General features: G+C 32.2%; 1 protein-coding gene across 1 annotated transcript in view; it reads left to right on the top strand.

The window, feature by feature from the left end:
• Positions 1-6,060: 6,060 nt before the first annotated feature.
• The window catches only part of LOC114332074 (uncharacterized), a 127,420-nt gene continuing 112,561 nt past the window's right edge, over positions 6,061-20,919 (top strand). Inside the window, exons 1-4 of the mRNA XM_028281783.2 lie at positions 6,061-6,265; positions 6,337-6,414; positions 19,728-19,870; positions 20,190-20,344. Coding sequence (XP_028137584.2) covers positions 6,236-6,265; positions 6,337-6,414; positions 19,728-19,870; positions 20,190-20,344 — 406 coding nt within the window. The 5' untranslated portion in view covers positions 6,061-6,235. The remainder of the gene's footprint in view (positions 6,266-6,336; positions 6,415-19,727; positions 19,871-20,189; positions 20,345-20,919) is intronic.

The following is a 20,919-nucleotide window of genomic DNA, read 5'->3' as shown; positions in this document are numbered from 1 at the left end:
ACAAGAGGACTCTAGAATAACTACCTGGAAACAATTAACTGTTTCATCACTAAAAGTATTTTTGGGTTTATGGTTAGGTACACATGAGACAATGGGTAATATTCAAATGAATTAATTGTATTCATAATCATTGGAAAACAGATAACTATAGAATCTTGCATGTTGTAGACATTGTATGAGTAGAAATCGTTTTCTTACAACCTTAAGATGTTTGCATTTTTCACCAACACCACAGGTTATAGTGATTGCCTGAAAAACATTAGGTGGCTATAGGATTTTTTAACCAACGCATTAATCAAATTTATTATCCAAATAAACAGCTTTCCTTAGACAAGTCAATGGTTCTTTGGCGATGCCGCTTAACATTTAGAAACAATACATCAAGAACAAAAGACATACATTTAGAATAAAACTGTATAATATGTTAAATGAGGCAGATGGACTTTGTTAAAATTAAGAAGCGTGTTTGGTAACGAATGGGCCATAGCTTAACCTCAGATTCCTGTTGTTAAAATAGGTTGATTTAAGCTATCTTACCTTAGTACGAAAGTTGATAATAACCGAAATACAGGGTGTCAAAATTAAACTTTTATTTTATTTATTTTTGAATATTTCCTGACAGGCATGGGATAACAACACGAAATTTGGTATGTGGGGGTTTTTGGGACGAGAAACCTAAATTCCCCACCAAAATTTATATATTACCCAGAGGGCGCCACATACGTCTTTCCATGTTCATTTAACACATTCAATTTTTTTTACCTGCCACCCTATATAATTTTGAGATCAAAACTTTTATTCCCCTATCATTTTTACTTAAAAAAGGTATACTACATTCATCTCGCTAAACTCAACTGTTTTCAATTTAAACACATTTTAAATCCACAATGCAAAATTAAATTTTTTTGCATTCCATTGCAGTTACTAAAAACAATTTGACATATCCTTGTTATACTTTTCAGCAAGTGTAGGTACTGTACACTTTACTAAATTATGTTAAAGAAACGTTACTGACTACTACCAGTTAGAGGCGTACGATGGGTGAAAGTGAATGGTTGACCCTTCCCAAATCCTACGCCACTGGCTGAATTGCTATTTTAGTTCAATTTTTGGATTCTCCTTCTTTCTATGTAAACATTATACTTGTCATTCGTAACGATAATGTCATTAGGTTTCGAGATATTTGAAGTTAAAAATGAAGGGGATACTACATTAAGTGTGCCATTTCATTTTTAACTTCAAATATCTCGAAAACTAATGACTTTATCGTTACAAATGAGGAGTATATTATTTGCACAGAAAGGATTGGAAAATCTAAAAATTATGCAAAAATAGCAGTTCGGTCGGTGGTGCAGAATTTGGGAAGGGTCAACTATTCTTTTTCCCCAGTCGTATGCCTCTGTTAGTAGACAGAAACGATTATTTAACATAATTTAGTAGGGTGTATAGTACCTACACTTTTTTCCAAGTATGATAAGGAAATGTCAAATAGTTTTAAAGTACCGAGTACAATAGTTCTTAAAGTTTTAAATAAAGAATAATTTATTAAAAAAAATAATACTTTAAAACTATTTGACATATCCGTGTCATTCTTGGCAGAAAGTATAGGTACTGTACACCCTACTAAATTGTGTTAACTAATCGTTTCTGGCTACTACCAGAGGCGTACGACAGGGGAAAGTAAATGTACGACCCTTCCCAAATTCTACGCTACTGACGGAACTGCTATTTTATTTAGCATATTTTTAAGTTTCTCCAATACTTTTTGTGTAAATAATATACTCCTCATTCGTAACGATAAAGTCATTAGTTTTCGAGATATTTGAAGTTAAAATTGAAAGGGCATTGAAAGTGTGCCATTTCATTTTTAACTTCAAATATCTCGAAAATTAATGACTTTATCGTTACAAATGAAGAATATATTATTTGCACAGAAAGGATTGGAGAATCTAAAAATTATGCTAAAATAGCAGTTCCGTCACTGGCGTAGAATTTGGGAAGGGTCAACCATTCTCTTCCCCCTGTCTTCTGCCTCTGGTAGTAGCCGGAAACGATTATTTAATATATTTTAGTAGGGTGTATAGTACCTACACTTTTTGCCAAGTATGATAAGGAAAGGTCAAATAGTTTTTAAGTACCGGGTACAATAGTTCTTAAAGTTTTAAACAAAGAATAATTTATTAAAAAAAATAATAATACAGTAGAACCCCGATTATCCGTGTGTGGATTATCCGGGCTGCGGATTATCCATGCTATGATTTTCTATTACTCAAATTGCATTTTTCAGGTTTTATCAAAATAGCTTCACCATAAATCGCTCGTACGAAACTCTATACGCCGAGAGGAAGACTCATAATCATAATAAAAGATTTATTTTTCTGTTATCTTTTTATGATAGGTACATGTATGTATATACACGTATATACATATTATATGTACGTACATATAATATGTATTATATCGTTATATATAAGAAATGTTCGGATTATCCGGGCTTTTCAATTATCCATGCCACCCTCCGGTCCCAAGGAGCACGGATAATCGGGGTTCTACTGTACTTTAAAACTATTTGACATATCCGTGTCATTCTTGGCAGAAAGTGTAGGTACTGTACACCCTACTAAATGGTTTTACATAATCGTTTCTGGCTACTACCAGAGGCATACGACAGAGGAAAGTAAATGTACGACTCTTCCCAAATTCTACGCTATTGTCGGAACTGCTATTTTATTTAGCATAATTTTTAGATTCTCCAATACTTTCTGTGTAAATAATATACTCCTAATTCGTAACGATAGTCATTAGTTTTCGAGATATTTGAAATTAAAAATAAAACGGCAGTTATTTTGATTAATGTATTATGCCCCATCGTTCTTAATTTCAAATATCTCGAAAACTAATGACTTTATCGTTACGAATGAAGAGCATATTATATGCATAGAAGGTATTGAAGAATCCAAAAATTGCAATAAAATAACAAGTTCGCCAGTGGCGTAGAATTTGGGAAGGGTCAACCATTCACTTTCCCCCGTCGTACGCCTCTGGTAGTAGCTAGAAACGTTTGTTTAACATAATTTAGTAAAGTTTACAGTACCTACACTAGCTGCCAAGTATGATTAGACAAGGCGAAAACGGCGGGTTCGTTGGGAAAAATATTCCCATGAGATTTTTTTGCATAATTACATTCGTGAGACATCCCAGAATAAGGTTCAATAAGTCGCCCACGTGAAAAGTGGGCCAAATTTTTTTTAACAATTTTTTTTTTAATCAAATTGCAAGAATCAATATTTTTGACCCGGACAATTTTTTTGTAGGTTTTTTGGACCATTCTGGATAAAAAAGGTCTCTTATAATTTTTCTCTAAAGTTGATCGTTTTCGAGTTATAAGCAATTTAAAATTGAAAAAAACGAAAAATGGCGATTTTCAAGGCATAATAACTCGGTTAAAAGTTATTATTATGAAAGTCAGAAAGTGACTAAATCAAAGTTTAATGTCCCCCCTACAAGATCCCGAAGAAATTTTTGTCATTATTTTATTACTAAGCTGTTATTTTTAAGTAATAATATTGAGCGCCATGCACGTGGTAGGCGGCCGTAAATGTGAGTGCAAGTAAGATGCACAATTGGACTGCCGGAGTGGCATCTCTCTCGCACTCAGAATTTACGGCCGGCTACCACGTGCATGGCGCTCAATATTATTACTTAAAAATAACAGCTTAGTTATAAAATAATGACAAAAATTTCTTCGGGATCTTGTAGGGGGGCATTAAACTTTGATTTAGTCACTTTCATAATAATAACTTTTAACCTAGTTATTAAGCGTTGAAAATCGCCATTTTTCGTTTTTTTCAATTTTAAATTACTTATAACTCGAAAACGATTAACTTTAGAGAAAAATTATAAAAGAACTTTTTTATCCAGAATGGTCCAAAAAACCTACAAAAAAATTGTCCGGGCCAAAAATATTGATTTTTGCAATTTGATTAAAAAAATTGTTAAAAAAAATTTGGCCAACTTTTCACATGGGCGACTTCTTGAACCTTATTCTGGTGTTTTGATTAATGTATTATGCCCCATCGTTCTTAATTTCAAATATCTCGAAAACTAATGACTTTTCGTTACGAATGAAGAGCATATTATCTGCATAGAAGATATTGAAGAATCCAAAAATTGCAATGAAATAGCAAGTTCGCCAGTGGCGTAAAATTTGGGAAGGGTCAACCACTTTCCCCCGTCGTACGCCTCTGGTAGTAGCTAGAAACGTTTGTTTAACATAATTTAGTAAAGTTTACAGTACCTACACTTGCTGCCAAGTATGATTAGACAAGACGAAAACGGCGGGTTCGTTGGGAAAAATATTCCCATGAGATTTTTTGCATAATTACATTCGTGAGATATCCCAGAATAAGGTTCAAGAAGTCGCCCACGTGAAAAGTGGGCTAAATTTTTTTTAACAATTTTTTTTTAATCAAATTGCAAAAATCAATATTTTTGGCTCGGACGATTTTTTTGTAGGTTTTTTGGACCATTCTGGATAAAAAAGTTCTTTTATAATTTTTCTCTAAAGTTGATCGTTTTCAAGTTATAAGTCATTTAAAATTGAAAAAAACGAAAAATGGCGATTTTCAAGGCTTAAAACTTATTACTCGGTTAAAAGTTATTATTATGAAAGTCAGAAAGTGACTAAATCAGAGTTTAATGCCCCCCCTACAAGATCCTGAAGAAATGTTTGTCATTATTTTATTACTAAGCTGTTATTTTTAAGTAATAATAATGAGCGCCATGCACGTGGTAGCCGGCCGTAAATTCGGAGTGCGAGAGAGATGCCACTCCGGCAGTCCAATTGTGCATCTTACTTGCACTCACATTTACGGCCGCCTACCACGTGCATGGCGCTCAATATTATTACTTAAAAATAACAGCTTAGTAATAAAATAATGACAAAAATTTCTTCGGGATCTTGTAGGAGGAACATTAAACTTTGATTTAGTCACTTTCTGACTTTCATAATAATAACTTTTGACCGAGTTATTATGCCTTGAAAATCGCCATTTTTCGTTTTTTTTCAATTTTAAATTGCTTATAACTCAAAAACGATCAACTTTAGAGAAAAATTCTAAGAGACCTTTTTTATCCAGAATGGTCCAAAAAACCTACAAAAAAATTGTCCGTGCCAAAAATATTGATTTTTGCAATTTGATTAAAAAAAAAATTGTTAAAAAAAATTTGGCCCACTTTTCACGTAAGCGACTTCTTGAACATTATTCTGGGATGTCTCACGAATGTAATTATGCAAAAAAATCTCATGGGAATATTTTCCCCAACGAACCCACCGTTTTCGTCTTGTCTAGATAATGATATGTCAAATGGTTTTTAGTAACTACAATGAAATGCAAAAAATTGAATTTTGCATTGTAGATTTAAAATGCGTTTGACTCGACAACGGTTGAGTTTAGCGAGATGAATGTACTTAGTATAACTTTTTTTAAGTAAAAATGATAGGGGAATAAAAGTTTTTATCTCAAATGTATGTAGGGTGGCGGATAAAAAAAATTGAACATATTAAATGAGCATTGAAAGACGTATGTGGCGTCCTCTGGGTAATATAAAATTTTTGGTAGGGAATTTAGGTTTCTCGTCCCAAAACACCCCCACATACCAAATTTCGTGTTGTTATCCCGTGCCTGTCAGGAAATTCTCAAAAATAAATAAAATAAAAGTTTAACTTTGACACCCTGCATTTCGGTTATTATTAACCATAGGCGTAACCAGGATGATCCTAAGGGGGGTTACAACTACCCCAACCCCCCCTGGTTACGCCTATGTTATCAACTTTTGTACTAAGGCAAGTTATCTTAAATCGATCTATTTTAACCTTAGGAATCTAAGGTTAAGCTATGGCCCATTCGTTACCAAACACCCTATACAGTGTAGCAGAGAAAAATATGCAGTGATATATGGGGCATGTCGCTCATGAGGTATTTTCATTGATGGGAAATTATTTAGATCACATATGTGATGTCATTCGTTTCTGTTTACAAATTAATATCCTCTACATTTTCTATCTTTAATTTATTTTTTGATATTTCTTACATATTTTTCTTAACACTTTCAATACAGTTCACTAGAAGCTGAAACTGAAGGCTCCAAGATTTTAGAGCATATTAAAACATGCCTTAGGTACTTATCAAGTTTCCATGTCAGTGAAGTGGATGAAAAATTACTCCAATGGATCATGCCAGCATTAAAGAATACTTTACAAAAGGTAAGTGTAATGTAAATTTCAACTATGCAACATAATAAAATATTGTATAAATTTTTTTAATTTAATTTTAGGCAATTGATGATAATTTTTTATTATCTGATACATGTGAAGATGACTTCGTTCTAAATATATTAAAGCAAAATTTAGGGGTAAGTATTTTAATATTTTCCTCTCTTGAGGTTATCAAATTCTGAGATATATTTCTTTGAACAGTTGGTAACGCTGATAATATTGAAAAATATTAGGTACAAAAATTGGACTATACTACATTGATTCCCAAGATAAGCTAGAGAAACATGTGATCAGTGAATGTGTAGTGTTGCAGCTGTAGTAGGCTAACACGACAATCCCATTGATCAGTGTGACCTCAAGCTTATCTTGGGAATGAACATATATAGGGTGAGGCAGATAACTGGCCTATTAGAAATATTTAGAGAACTAAAGGCAACAGAATCATGAAAATTGGAATGAAGGGGTTTTGAAGGGTGATCTATTTAATGAAAATATTTTCCTCAATTTGCCACTTCCGGTTATACCGGAAGTTGCTTAAAATTTCGTTTTTTTAAATGGGACACCCTGTATATTTTTACATTTTTAGATTCTACTCGATGTCTTCTTTCTTAAAATATGCGGTTTTGTAATGTTATACAGGGTAGTTTAAAAGCTAATTACGTTTTTTTATTAATTTCGTAGCAACTTTCACACCCTGTAGAATTGTAGTAGTTGGATATTAAAAACTCTATTTATGTTAAAATGATTTTTAATATAGTCTACTATTATCAAAAATTATTAGTATAGCTAAATGTTAAATTTTAGTATACAGGGTTGGTCGAAACTCGGAATGAGGATTTTCTGAATTTTCTTAAATGGAACACCCTGTATTTTATTATTGCAATGAAAAGACAGTTTATGGTACTTTTTTATTTCTTTAGCATTCCCTATACCTAAATGCTTTAATTTGTGCTTAATTGTTAATCGCGGCAAGAATGTTAACTACGTAGGTATTTTGATAGCTCAACCATTATTGTCAATTTTAAAGATCAGTCTAGATTAATATGTATTTATTTCCGAAAAATTATTTGTGATTGAATATTTTCACGGCCAACCTAATAAAATTTCACGTATTTTTTGTTGAAATTAATGTTTGGCTTGAATCACCAATAACTCACAAATTAAAGCAGTTAGGTATAGGGAATGCTTAAGAAATAAAAAAGTAGCATAAAATATCATTTCATTACAATAATAAAATATAGGGTGTTCCATTTAAGAAAACTCAGAAAATACTCTTTCCGAGTTTCGACCAACCCTGTATAGTACAATTCAACATTATCTATACTAACAATTTTTAACAATAGTAGACTATATTAAAAATCATTTAAACATAAATAGAGTTTTTGATGTCAAACTACTATAATTCTACAGGGTGTGAATGTTGCTAGGAAATTAAGAAAAAAAAACGTAGTTATTTCTTAAACTACCCTGTATAACATTACAAAACCTCATATTTTAAGAAAGAAGACATCCAGGAGAATTCAAAAATGTAAAAATATACAGGGTGTTAGATTTAAAAAAAACGAAGTTATAAGTCACTTCCGGTATAACCGGAAGTAGCAAATCGATGAAAATATTTTTATTAAAGAGATCACTCTTCAAAACCCCTTTACTCCAATTTTCATGATTCTGTTTCCTTTAGTTCTCGAGATATTTCTAATAGGACTTTTATATCTGCCTCACCCTGTATAGTTAACTAGAACATATAACGTCCCAATCTATAAACGGCGTAACTCCATAATTCTATGAATACGAGTTACTACTGCCATCTGTTTAAAAAATCCCTACTTATCGTTTAAAAAAGGATGCACATGCATATCTTTACCAGATGAGTAAATACAGACATCTTCGTATACACCGTATCTCCCTTGCCGCCAAATTTAGTATTAAAAATACGTAACTCCCTAGTTTCTCATACCACACGACTGACCCATCACTGTTTAGAAAGTGATATCTTGAAGAAAAAGTTGGTGGTATAGTGGTAAGTAATATTAAATAGGTACTTTATTAAACTATAAATTTAAACTAATATTTAAGGTTAATAGAAGGCGTAAAAAAACCTTTACAACAACAACATGGTAAGGGTTAAAACCGGCAATAAATACTCCACCTGATTTAAGACCACAAAAGTCTTATTGAAGGGATGCTCTACATCTCCGACACTATTCAAGATATTCCTAGAACAAATATTAAAACCATGGAAAAGGGAATGTGAAGGGATGGGAATTCCAATCCGGGACAACTTCTTGTACACATTAAGTTTTGCAGATGACCAAGTGGTAACGGCTCAAGATGAAGAAGATCTGTCCTATATGCTCCGAAAATTAGAAGAGGAATACACAAAAAATGGACTGTAAATAAACCTAGAAAAGACCGAATACTTAACAATAGAAGAACAAGAACCAGTGAGAAACTTGGAAATGGACGATGATAGGGAAATTAACGGCACTGAAACATTCAAATACTTAGGATTCATACTCTCAAAGAATGGAACCACCGAGCAAGAGATAACCAGCAGATTAGCACAGACAAGAACATGCATTAAACAAATGAACTGAGTATTGTGGGATAGACAGATTACCAGAAATACAAAGAAGAGAATACACTAACACCTTGGAATGTAGTATAATGACCTATGGAGCAGATAATTGGGTAATAAACAAACGAAACACGTCCAAAATTACATCAACTGAAATGGAGTTCATAAGAAGAAGCTGCAGAGTAACACGAATAGATCCATTAGAAATGAGGAGATAAAACTAAGAATGTCACTAGAACAAGACATCCTCAGCTACATCGAAGAAAAACGTTTAATTTGGTATGGACATGTGAGAAGAGCAGATCGTACAAGGTGGATATCCAAGATTTCGGATTGGAGCCCAATAGAAAAAGAAGAAGAGGTAGACGCCGAAGATCATGGAGGTATGAAGTGGACGAGGCCATGGAAAGACGAGACCTTAAAGACGGAGAATAGCAGAACAGAACAGAAACGACTGGAGACGTTGGCTGAAAGAAGGAAGGCGGCGACAGCTGTAAAAGTCCCTACATAGATAGATAGATTAAACTAATATTTATACTAAATTAAACAATATACAAATGTTAGTGATATGTGTTTCTCCACCTAGATGGAGAAATGCTCAATCATCTGCGTTTTGCCGACGATATGGTACTTATTACCGAAGATCTGGTTGAAGCACAACAAATGCTACTTGAATTAGAAAACGTATCTTCAACAATAGGTCTAAAAATGAATATCAGTAAGACCAAATTTATGACAAATTTAGTTCCCAGCGAACACCTAACAATCCAAAATCAAGTGGTAGAATTGACAGAAAAGTACATATATCTCATCAGAAATCAGAATAGGCAAGGACAATCAGACTTCAGAATTTCAACGACGAATAACACTTGCTTGGGCGGCGTATGGTTCACTAAGAGACATCTTTAAGAGCAGCATCCCGACAGCTATGAAAATTTGACCAATGCGTTCTTCCTATTATGATATACGGAGCAGAAACTCTCACGCTCACAAAAACAACAGCACTAAAAATGCGAGTGGCACAAAGGCGCATGGAAAGGAACGAATGCGAGTGGCACAAAATGCGAATGCGAATGGCACAAAATAAGGAACCAAGACTTAAGGAAAAGAACAGGTATCACTGATGTCGTTGAACGTATAGCCAAGCTGAAATGGAATTGGGCAGGTCACATAGCGCGACTGAAAGACTCAAAATGGACCAGAAAACCAATTGACTGGCGCCCAAGAGAAGACAAACGCAGCAGGGGACAACCACCAACACGCTGGATGGACGACATTAACCGAATATCCAAGAAATGGCAACAAGAAGCACAGAACCGTGAAGAGTGGCGAAGAATGGGAGAGACGTATGTCCAGCAGTGGACAGAAGAGGTTGCATGATAATGATGATGATGAGTGATATGTGTACCTATAAAATATTTCTAGTATTCGCATTAGTCATATTTAGAGAGATAGTTTTTCGTGTCTCCTGTAATATTTGGATAAATGGAGTTACGCAGTTTATACATTACGTCGACGATATAGAAGAATTAAAGCAAGGGTAAAGGAATAAGACTTTAGATTAGTAGAAACAAGATGCTAAAGAAACTGAAAAATAAAAAATCGTAAAATGCATTAAGTTTAAAAAAGAAGAAGATAAATTGGGCAGTATAAAAATGAACATTTTTAATAATATTTCTCACTTTTTATTACTACTGAATTTCTGTGGATGGATAATACATTTGTAAAATATTTGAATATATCCAAAAATTTATGTTTTATTTGCCACTAAATTTTTAGCAAGTTATAGCAGGTTTATTTATTTGACTTTGGGAACTTTTGTTGGTAACCTCTGGTCACGTCTGATTTTAAAATATCATTCCGTTTTTATATACCGGAAATTTATAGGTATTAAAAATAATTTTTTTAATTGAAAGTTCATAGAAGTGAAAGACAGTTTATGTTTCTTTTCGATTCAAAGGATATCCACCATCCCCAGACAGATGTTTCTGTCTCTCAAGACGTCTTCAGTGGGGCTACATAAACACCTCTTTGACCCTGATTCATTGATTTTGACTGGTGCTACTAATGTATGTTGCTCGAGAAGATGCTGTGAATAGGTGTAGAGTCTCAGCTCCTGATGCGATTTTAAACCTTGTAGACCAGGGCGCATCTGTAAAAATATTAGTACATTTGGACGTTGAGAGGTGACTCAAATTTTTTTGCAGAAATTGCTTAAAAAAAGAATAAAATAATAATATTTGAGTTATCCTCCCTCTCAAAAAGGTCCGGAACATTGTTTAAATAATCAAAATGTCAAAAAATTAAGGAAAAATTCGATTTTTTTCTTCGTTTTTTGATTATAACTTTAAAAGTATTTATTTCCAAGAAAAGTTGTACTAACATAAAAGTTGCATAATTAAATTTCCAACAATATAGAATTAGTTAAATATTTAAAAAATAGTCACCCTTGTTGCAAAATAGCAATAATTGCGAAAAAACCATACAAAAACAAGTATTCGCATTTTACGTTTTTCAACCATTTATGCTACACTTAGGACCTTCATATTTCACCCAGAAAAACTTTATGATACAGTTAAACAATACTGTAAAGTTCATTAAGATCGGTTCAACAGATTTTGCAAAATAAATTTTGCAATCCAGCTTTCGCAAAAAAAATTAATTTTTTCAAAATGTTACAGGACTGAAAATAAAGCAGATAGCAAGTTGAATTTTTTTTGCGTATAGAAGTGTAATGTACCTTTTATATGCAATTTTGCAAAATTAAAATCGATGAACACGACGGCGTCAGGAATTTTTTTAAATAAACATTAATTATTGATGCTACGCGCAGGACAGCGGATAGTTTGCTCTGATTGGGCATTCCAATGACCTTTGATAATGAATGATACTTTTTAATTTTTATTACATTTCGATATAAATAAATAAATTTGTTTATTGCAAAATAAAAACATACTCTATCCTTTGAAATAACACTTTTATAAGCAAAAACTTTCTTTGTTCATATATTTTAACTTAGAGAATAAAAGTTTATTATTTTTAAACATATGCAATTGTTTAAACAATACTTCACAAACAATAATAACATTAGTTTGATTTTTCTGGAATTAAAATATTAAAATACAACAAAATATAGAGTAAGAAAATAATATATTAGATAAAGATTGGAAGACATTTTGGTGGAAATCAATTCGTGTGAATCGAACACCGCTGTCCTGCGCGTAGCACCAAAAATTAATGTTTATTTAAAAAATTTCCTGACGCCGTGGTAATTAATCGATTTTAATTTTGCAAATTGCAAATGAAAGTAAATGACAGTACACTTCTATACGCAAAAAGAATTTCAACTTGCTATCTACTTTATTTTCAGTCCTGTAACATTTTGAAAAAATGAATTTTTTTGCGAAAGCTGGATTGCAAAATTTATTTTGCAAAATCTATTGAACCGATCTTAATGAAATTTACAGTATTGTTTTATTATATCGTAAAGTTTTTCTGGGTGAAATATGAAGGTCCTAAGTGTAGCATAAATGGTTGAAAAACGTAAAATGCGAATACTTGTTTTTGTATGGTTTTTTCGCAAATATTGCTATTTTGCAACTAGGGTGACAATTTTTTAAGTTTTTAACCAATTCTGTATTGTAGTAAATTTAATTACGCAACTTTTATGTTAGTACAACTTTTCTCGAAAATGAATACTTTTAAAGTTATAATCAAAAAACGAAGAAAGAAATCGAATTTTTCATTCATTTTTTGACATTTTCATTATTTAAACAATGTTCCGGACCTTTTTGAGAGGGAGGATAACTCAAATATTATTATTTGATTTATTTTCAAGCAATTTCTGCAAAAAAATTTGAGTCGCCTCTCAACGTCCATCTCAAAACAGATGCGCCCTGGACTATTAACAATTCCTTGAAATACCCCTCATTGTTAGGTCCAGCATCTTCGTAAAGAAGCAAAAGGCCATCATTATGGTGGCCCCTTAGAGGAATATTTTATCGACTTAACACTATAGACTATAGACTCTACTATTGGTCGTAGTTCTATTTTCTTGTATCTGTTTAGACCTCTGGAGAGTTAATGACTGATATCTGGTTAATGACTGACTTTTGCGGGTTGCGGTGCAAAAAACATTTGAACTGCAAATATTTAAATTTATATTTTTTTTAAATTTTGGGGGCCATGGCTTGGATCCGCCCTTGAATTCTTGTAAATCCTCTATGAGTATAAGCAGTGTCATAAGCAATATAAGCATAACAGGTGTGGTTTATATGTTTTCCGTTTAATCTTCTCTCATTTGTTTGGTTTTGAATTGCTAGTTGGAATATCTTCTCCACCTAGACATAAATAGTAGAATTGTTTGATGTTTTATCCTATCAAAAGCTCTTTCTTCTTCTTGCAGTACCGTCTCCTATCGGAGGTTGGCTACCATCACAGCAATCTTCACTTTTTTGGCTGCAGCTCTGAACAATTTTATTGAACTGCACCCATACCACTCCCTTAAATTTCGCAACCAGGATTATGAGCCTTAGCAAGGAGTACTTTTCCCCTCTCATTATGTGGCCTAGATATTCCAGTTTTCTCGATTGTATGGTTTTTATGGCTTCGAATTCTTTCCTAATCTTCAGCAAAACATCTTGATTTGTTACTCTCTCTGTCCATGGTATTTTCCACATTCTCCTGTAGCACCACAACTCAAATGCCTCAATGTTTTTGATGCCTATCTTTTTCAGTGTCCAAGCTTCCATGCCGTACAACTGAACGGAGAAAACATAGCACCTTAACATTCTCGTTCTTAATTTCAGATTTATGTCCCGGTAGCAGAGGAACTTTTTGATTTAAATAGATGATTGTCTCGCTATTTCTATTCGCCTCTTAATTTCTCTTGTCTGGTCATTAGTATCATTGAACCAAACCCCTAAATATTTGTAGGACGTAACCCTTCAACTTGCTTGTTATTTATGGTTAAATTCACATTGGTGTATTAGTGCAGTCACTGAGGGTGGATATGAACTATTGCCTCTGATTGCGTTGAACCTCCATAGATTTGCATGAAAATTTGTGAGTGGTTAGAGGATATTTCAAGGAACAAATGTGACGTGGTGCCAACTGGCGCTTCTATCCTGGGGGTGGATGCCACCCCTTCTCGTGAGTGAAAATTAATGTTTTTAAAATAATCCCATAATTCGATAGAGGAACAAATTATCAGCAACATTTGTTATATAAAGTTATTAAAATAAATCAAAACTTTTTGAGTTATTAAAGTTTAAAGATTTTAATTTTTCGTGAGAAAAATGCATGTTTTTAATCAATTTTTTATAAATAACTCAAAAATTGTAAGTTTTTACAAAAAAGTTATTATTACCAAAATTAAAGCTAATAAAAAATGAAATAAACTCCTTTTAGAAAAACCTTTTAATATTAACTAAAAGTGAGTTATAGGTAATTGAAAGTATATTTTTTTCGGCGAGTACCTAAATCTAAGTATTCAAGCTTAAATAACGGGAAAATGATGCATTTATAACATAAACTTATTTAACATTTGTCAAAGTACTTAGAAATATCTATCGAATGAACTACCGAACAAGTTGAGAGCATTAAAATTTATGCTCAAAAGATTTTTCAAAATTTATCTTTTAAAAAATTTTCCAAAAAATGTTATTGTTTTTTTTAATAATTCCGTCAATTTTTACGATATCATGTTCGCCTAAAAACCATTTGAAAGTTAATTTCAAGGGCTATTAAATCGCATTGAATTTAGTCTTTTAAATCCCTTACTTTTTTAAAAATAAAAGGTTAAATGGCCCCGGTTACATGGTTTTAGCAGCAAATTTTAAGTTTTAAACGTTTCTATCTCGGTTATTTTTTACAGCACAGAAATAATAAAACAGGTAAAATATTTGATACAGAAAAAAACTAAAATTTGGTTATATATCCTGTTTTAGGTATATTGATTATTTTTGGAGCTATTATCAAAAGAAAATGAAAATTACGATAATTTTAAAAATTCAGATGTTTTTAAATCATATCTTTTTTCAAAAATATGCATTCTAAACCGGTCAAAATTGTTGAAATCATTACTTATGCTAATATAAAGAAATTTTTGTAAGGATTACTATAAATTTTAATTTTTGTAGAAATGGCGTACGTTTTATTTTTCACTTTTTTCTAAAAAAAATTCGAAGGTTTCTCTTATTTTCATCATAACTTGAATAATTTTGATGCTATTAAGTTCTTCTGGAGCTCATTTGATAGGTATTCCGAAGTACTTTGATAAGTACTTGAATACTTAGATTTGAGTACTCGTCGAGAAAAATATACATTCAATTACCCATAACTCATTTTCAAATAACATTAGTTTAGCTCTTTAAGTAAGGAGTGCATTCAGTTTTTTATTATCTTCAATTTTAGAAATATTAACTTTTTTATAAAAGCTTATAGCTATTGAGTTATACGTGAAAAACAGTTTTAAAACATGCATTTTTTTACGAAAAAATAAAATCTTTGCTATTTAATAACATAACTCAAAAAGTATTGATTTATATTAATAACTTTATATAACGCATTTTGCTTAGAATTTGTCCCACTATCGATTTATGCTCTTATTTTTAATAAAACAATTTTCACCCCCGAGAAGGGGTAGCATCCACTCCTAGGATAAAAGCGCACGTTGGCATCATGTCACCTTTGTTCCTTGAGGTATCCTCTAACTACCCACCAATTTTCATGAAAATCGATGGAGGTTCAACGAAATCGGAGGTGAAAACCTTCAGTGACTGCACTATATAGCTTTTTTGTTACAATCATAAATTTAGTCTTTTTAATGTTCAGTTTTAGACCATAATTGTTGGTATGAGTGTTTATGTTTTCCAGCAAATACTGTAAATTTGCTAGGTTATCTGTTACTATTAGCGTGTCGTCAGCGTATATAAGCTTTGTTTTTAAACCAAGAGAAGTAAACTAAAAAGACAGATTCACACCCAAGAAAGTCACTAGAAGTTATCATCAAATACATCTTTTTTTTTTGGTTGATCATGTCGGCCTTCGACGGTAATCTATAAATATTATATTATACTAATACGTCGCTAAAGAGTTCTAAAAACAATAGCTTTTTATATAAAAGCAACTAAAAATCTACAAATTCAAGGAATAACGCAGAAAATACAAAAAATCGATGATATAACTTAATTAACCTATGAAATGCCAAAAGTGTCAAAATTTGAAAAATGTCATTAGTGTCAAAATTTTTTAATTTTTTTTTATTTGATACGCTGCTTTTTTTACAATCTACTCTATATAAAAAGTAATAAGTAAATGGTATGTAAGTCAATTAACATGAGTTAGGTACCGTCCAGTGACGGTTCTCTAAGTATTATTGTGGTAGGTCGTCTGGCCATATTCTCTTTAGTCTTTTTTCAGCAAGTGGTTGGGTGAATAAATTATTTATCAATTCGTTGGTGTGATCAGTGGTGCGATTTTTATATTTTATTGAACGATTTTTTATTAAGTCCTTGATTAGTGGGATGTCTAGATCGAAAGATCCATTGTCCAAATTTGATAACAGTGAAGTAAACTTTCCTGAGGTTGGACCGATTACAAACAAGCTTTACGGCGCGGGAAATTTGAATTACTCCTCTTGGTTTAAAAATAGACTAGTAGTAGAGTATAGACTAAGAACCGCTATAGGTGAAATTTCTTAATCATTTTGGCACGATGGGACCCTATAACTTAAATAGTAGAACCTAAAAGAAAAGGTTTGAACACTGTGCCGTCACTTTTCAGTGGCACATGCGTCGACAGTGGCGCATCAAACTTTCCACTTATGGACGGGATAAATAAATTTAAAGGTACCCTCCCTTAAGAACAGAATTCAATTTTTTTATTTTTTTAAGTAATATGTGATTAACACATAAGATTCAGCGTAATTTTAACCCACCACCCCCTTCCCCCTGCCCCACCATCAAAAACTTCATTTTTCGTTTTTATTTTTTTTTTGCTGGGATGCAATCAATTTTAAAATTTCAAAAAATTCACACGCATAGTTGAGGCTTTTATAAAATATATCTATTTTTTACAGACCCGTAGGTAGAGTGTACATAACCTCAAAAAATTAAAAAAAAATTTTTTTTGAAAAAAGCGTATAACTTTTTTTGGGGAAGAGCTGCATGTCTAATTTTTTCTTAATCTTGTGTGTTTTATCAAACACTATATTTCTAATTTTTTTAGATTTTTCCGTAATGCTCGCCACCTTCAAGAATCCGAAAAACTGCTTTTTGGGGGGTTTTGGGGGATTTTCCCTATTTTATAGACTTCATAATATATCAAATCATTTCGATTTTATAGGATATATGTAACTTGAAGTAAGTGAGTCCTTTAGAATATTTAAAAATGGGAGAAACACGTTCAAACCCCCCAAAACCCCCTTAAAAAACAGTTTTTTGGATTTTTGAAGGTGACCAGCGTTACAGAAAAATCTGAAAAAATTTAAAAATATAGTGTTTGATAAAATACACAAGACTAAGAAAAAATTAGATCTGTAGCTATCCCCAAAAAAAAGTTATATATTTTTTTCCAAAAAAAAAAAAATTTTTTTTGAGGTTATGTAAACATAACCTACAGGTCTATAAAAAATAGACGTGTTTTATAAAAGCCTTAACTATGCGTGTGAATTTTTTGAAATTTTAAAATTGATTGCATCCCACCAAAAAAAAATAAAATCGAAAAATAAAGTTTTTGATGGTGGGGGCAGGGGGAAGGGGGTGGTGGGTTAAAATTACGATGAATCTTATGTCTCAATCACATAGAACTTAAATAAATGAAAAAAATTGAATCCTGGTAGTGAGGGAAGGTATTTTTTAATTTATGTATCCCGTCCATAAGTGGAAAGTTTGATGCGCCACTGTCGACGCATGTGCCACTGAAAAGTGACGGCACAGTGTTCAAACCTTTTCTTTTAGGTTCTACTATTTAAGTTATAGGGTCCCGTCGTGCCTAAAATGATTAAGAAATTTCACCTATAGCGGCTCTTAGTCTAGTATATTGAACTCTCCGTTAATGTTCATATCAATGTTTCGCTCTAGGAGCGCTTCCTGACATATTGTTTCGCTATATACAGAGTGGGCCAAATAAAAGTATCCACCTCGATATTTGGCAGTATTTATTAGATTTTAAGAAAATGACGAAACAGGTCGATTTTTATCAAAGGGGGACACATTTTTACGGTATATACATACATCTGTCATTTGTCGATCCCCTCCTTTCCACATCCCCCATCCCTTATTTTGAAATAGGGAATAGGGGTCGTGTGCTAGCTCATTTGAAAGGTTATTCAATTTTCTATTCAGTAATATTAACATTGGCATAATTATTTGTACAGGGTGTCCAAGAAAAATTAATTTAAATTAAATTAATTGACACAAAAAAAAGAATGTATGTAATTTATTTAACTCAAAATACATTCTACTGCTGACAGAAAATATTGTTGCTTAAATTCAATATTCAACCTACCAAGAGGCAGATGGGTGGCAGCTTGAACATTGAAATTAAGCAAAAAGCAATGTTTATTTATCAAAAAACATTTTTTTCTGTTTTGTGACAGCAGTAGAATGTATTTTGAATTCAATAAATTACATACATTCTTCCTTTTGTGTCAATTAATTTAATTTAAAAAAAAATTTCTTGGACACCCTTTATAAATAATTATGTTAATGTTTGTATTACGGAATAGAGAATTGAATAACCTTTCAAATGAGCTAGCACACGACCCCTATTCCCTATTTAAAAATAAGGGGTGGGGATGTGGAAGGGAGGGGGTGACAAATGACAGATGTATGTACCGTAAAAATGTGTCCCCTTTGATCAAAAATCGACCCGTTTCGTCATTTTCTTAAAATCTAATAAATACTGCCAAATATCGAGGTGGATACTTTTATTTGGCCCACTCTGTATATTGAATAGTAGTGAAGAAAGCACACAACCTTGACGCACACCTCGACGAATCTCAATTTCTTCGGTTAGAGTTGTGACTGCATAGCTTCATTGAGGATGCTGAAATAGCTATATGGAGATGGTGGTCCAACTCTGAATCAAATATAAACAAAAACTGCCTTTATCCTTCTTTGGTTAACTTATTATCAACCTTGATTTTTGTTGTTTGTCCCCAGTACAACCTGGATATGATGTTAATGTCGCGACTGTCGATGTTTTTGCTTCTTAGGATTTCATACAGTTTTTGTGTCTGACTTTATCGAAGGCCTTCTCAAAATCTATGAAACCTACATAGAGGTCTTGATTTACATCCAAACATCTCTGCATTAACACACTCATTATAAAATGATTAAAAATCTCTTTGATAGTATTTAAATGCTATATAAAGATGTGTTGCAATAGGTCATAATATTATTACTTCTTCATATCCAGTGCCTTCAAAAAATGGGCTTTACCGTTGTCTTCTTCCCATTGTTTTGTCTATTTGTAAATGAAGAATTTTCAGAAAAAATTTTATGACATAACTCATTAGTCTTATAAATCTGGGATAATCTAATGAGAGGTGGCATTTTAATTTTTGTAGAAAAAGTTATGTGATAACTCCAATAATAATAATTGACTTTCCCTCCCACTAAAATAGATCGGGAATATTAATAAAAAAATTAAAATATTTATAAATGATTAAAACATATTTTTCCTACTTTCTACTTGAGTGGTTCAATCATTGGTTGCTTGAGCCACTTTGCATCTGAAAATATGTACTTAAATAAGGGATAACTTTAATGTAATACAAGCGTTTTGGTAAAATTGTGGGTTGTGGGTTAGGCCACTTTGCATCTCATAGCGTAAATTTTTGTGTTAAACTATGGTTTTAATTTTCAGTTGCTCTTGGAATTGGTTCATATTTTAAAAGAAGTTTTGGATTTTTTTGCTGCACAAGGTGAAATTTGTTTGGTAGATATTAAATATACAGCTATAACATCAATTGAGATAATATCATCAACATATGATCATTGCAGAAACAGGTAAAATTCTTATAAATAAATAAGAAGAGTAAGTAATTTGTGTATTAAGATTTTATTAAAATATGTTTATTTAAAAATTATACACTATATAATTTCTGTATATTTTTTAAATTTTCGTTAGTTTAATAATTAGCTAGCCATTCTAAATGCTTCAAAAACGGAGTTTTCAAAAACGGAGCCTAAAACTTAATTGCCTTTTAAAAGTAAACATGGACATAGGAGGTTTTTGAAGAATATAAAACGGCTAATTGATGAGAACGCAGTAAAAAAACTCTTCCAAAAAATTCTTCCATCGATAACTTTTTAATTGTTGTTTTAGTTCTGAAACGTATAAAGTGAATTTTAATGAAGACTTGTTAGACATATTTAAAGTAATGCAAGAAGTTCATTCTATATACCTTCAGATTTTTGATACCAGTGTTATACTTTCTGAAGCCTTACAAGATGATACAGAAAAAAATATTTTGTTAAAAGGTAATTTAAATTGTTTTTTGTTTATTTATTAATAAATAATAAAATATACATGTAGGTTATACATGAACATGTTATCTCTGATATGTATCGCAACTTTTCTCGATGTTTTCAGATTTCCAATCTATACCTTTATCGGTTATTTCATTTCCGCTTTATAAATCTTTCCCTCGGTCTTATTCTGTACATACCATGCCAGCTACTGGTTTTTGATATTTTCTGTGATTGTTTCTTTAATTCCCATTGTTTCTTCCACGTTCAAGAGTTGCTGGAAGGGGAACAACATAGAACTGGAGTACTGAAATGAGGAATTTAGAAAAAGAAGAAAGAGAAAAATTAAAAAACCACTAATTTTCAGGCAGCGATGGTATCCCAGCTTTATAGGGAAACACCCCTGTCAGACTTCATTAGAATACAAAGATTGCAATGGGCCGGACATGTGATAAGAATGGGAGAGGATAGGCTACCAAAAAGAGCACTGAATGCTAGAATGCCGGGAAAGAGTCCGGTTGGAAAGCAGCCAAGAAAGCGCTGGAAAGACACAGTAAACAGCGACGCACAAGCCCTTTTAGGAGTCC

The sequence above is a fragment of the Diabrotica virgifera genome, chromosome 7 (assembly GCF_917563875.1).
Source record: "Diabrotica virgifera virgifera chromosome 7, PGI_DIABVI_V3a".
NCBI lineage: Eukaryota > Metazoa > Arthropoda > Insecta > Coleoptera > Chrysomelidae > Diabrotica > Diabrotica virgifera.
This window is presented reverse-complemented; position numbering and strand designations above follow the sequence as displayed.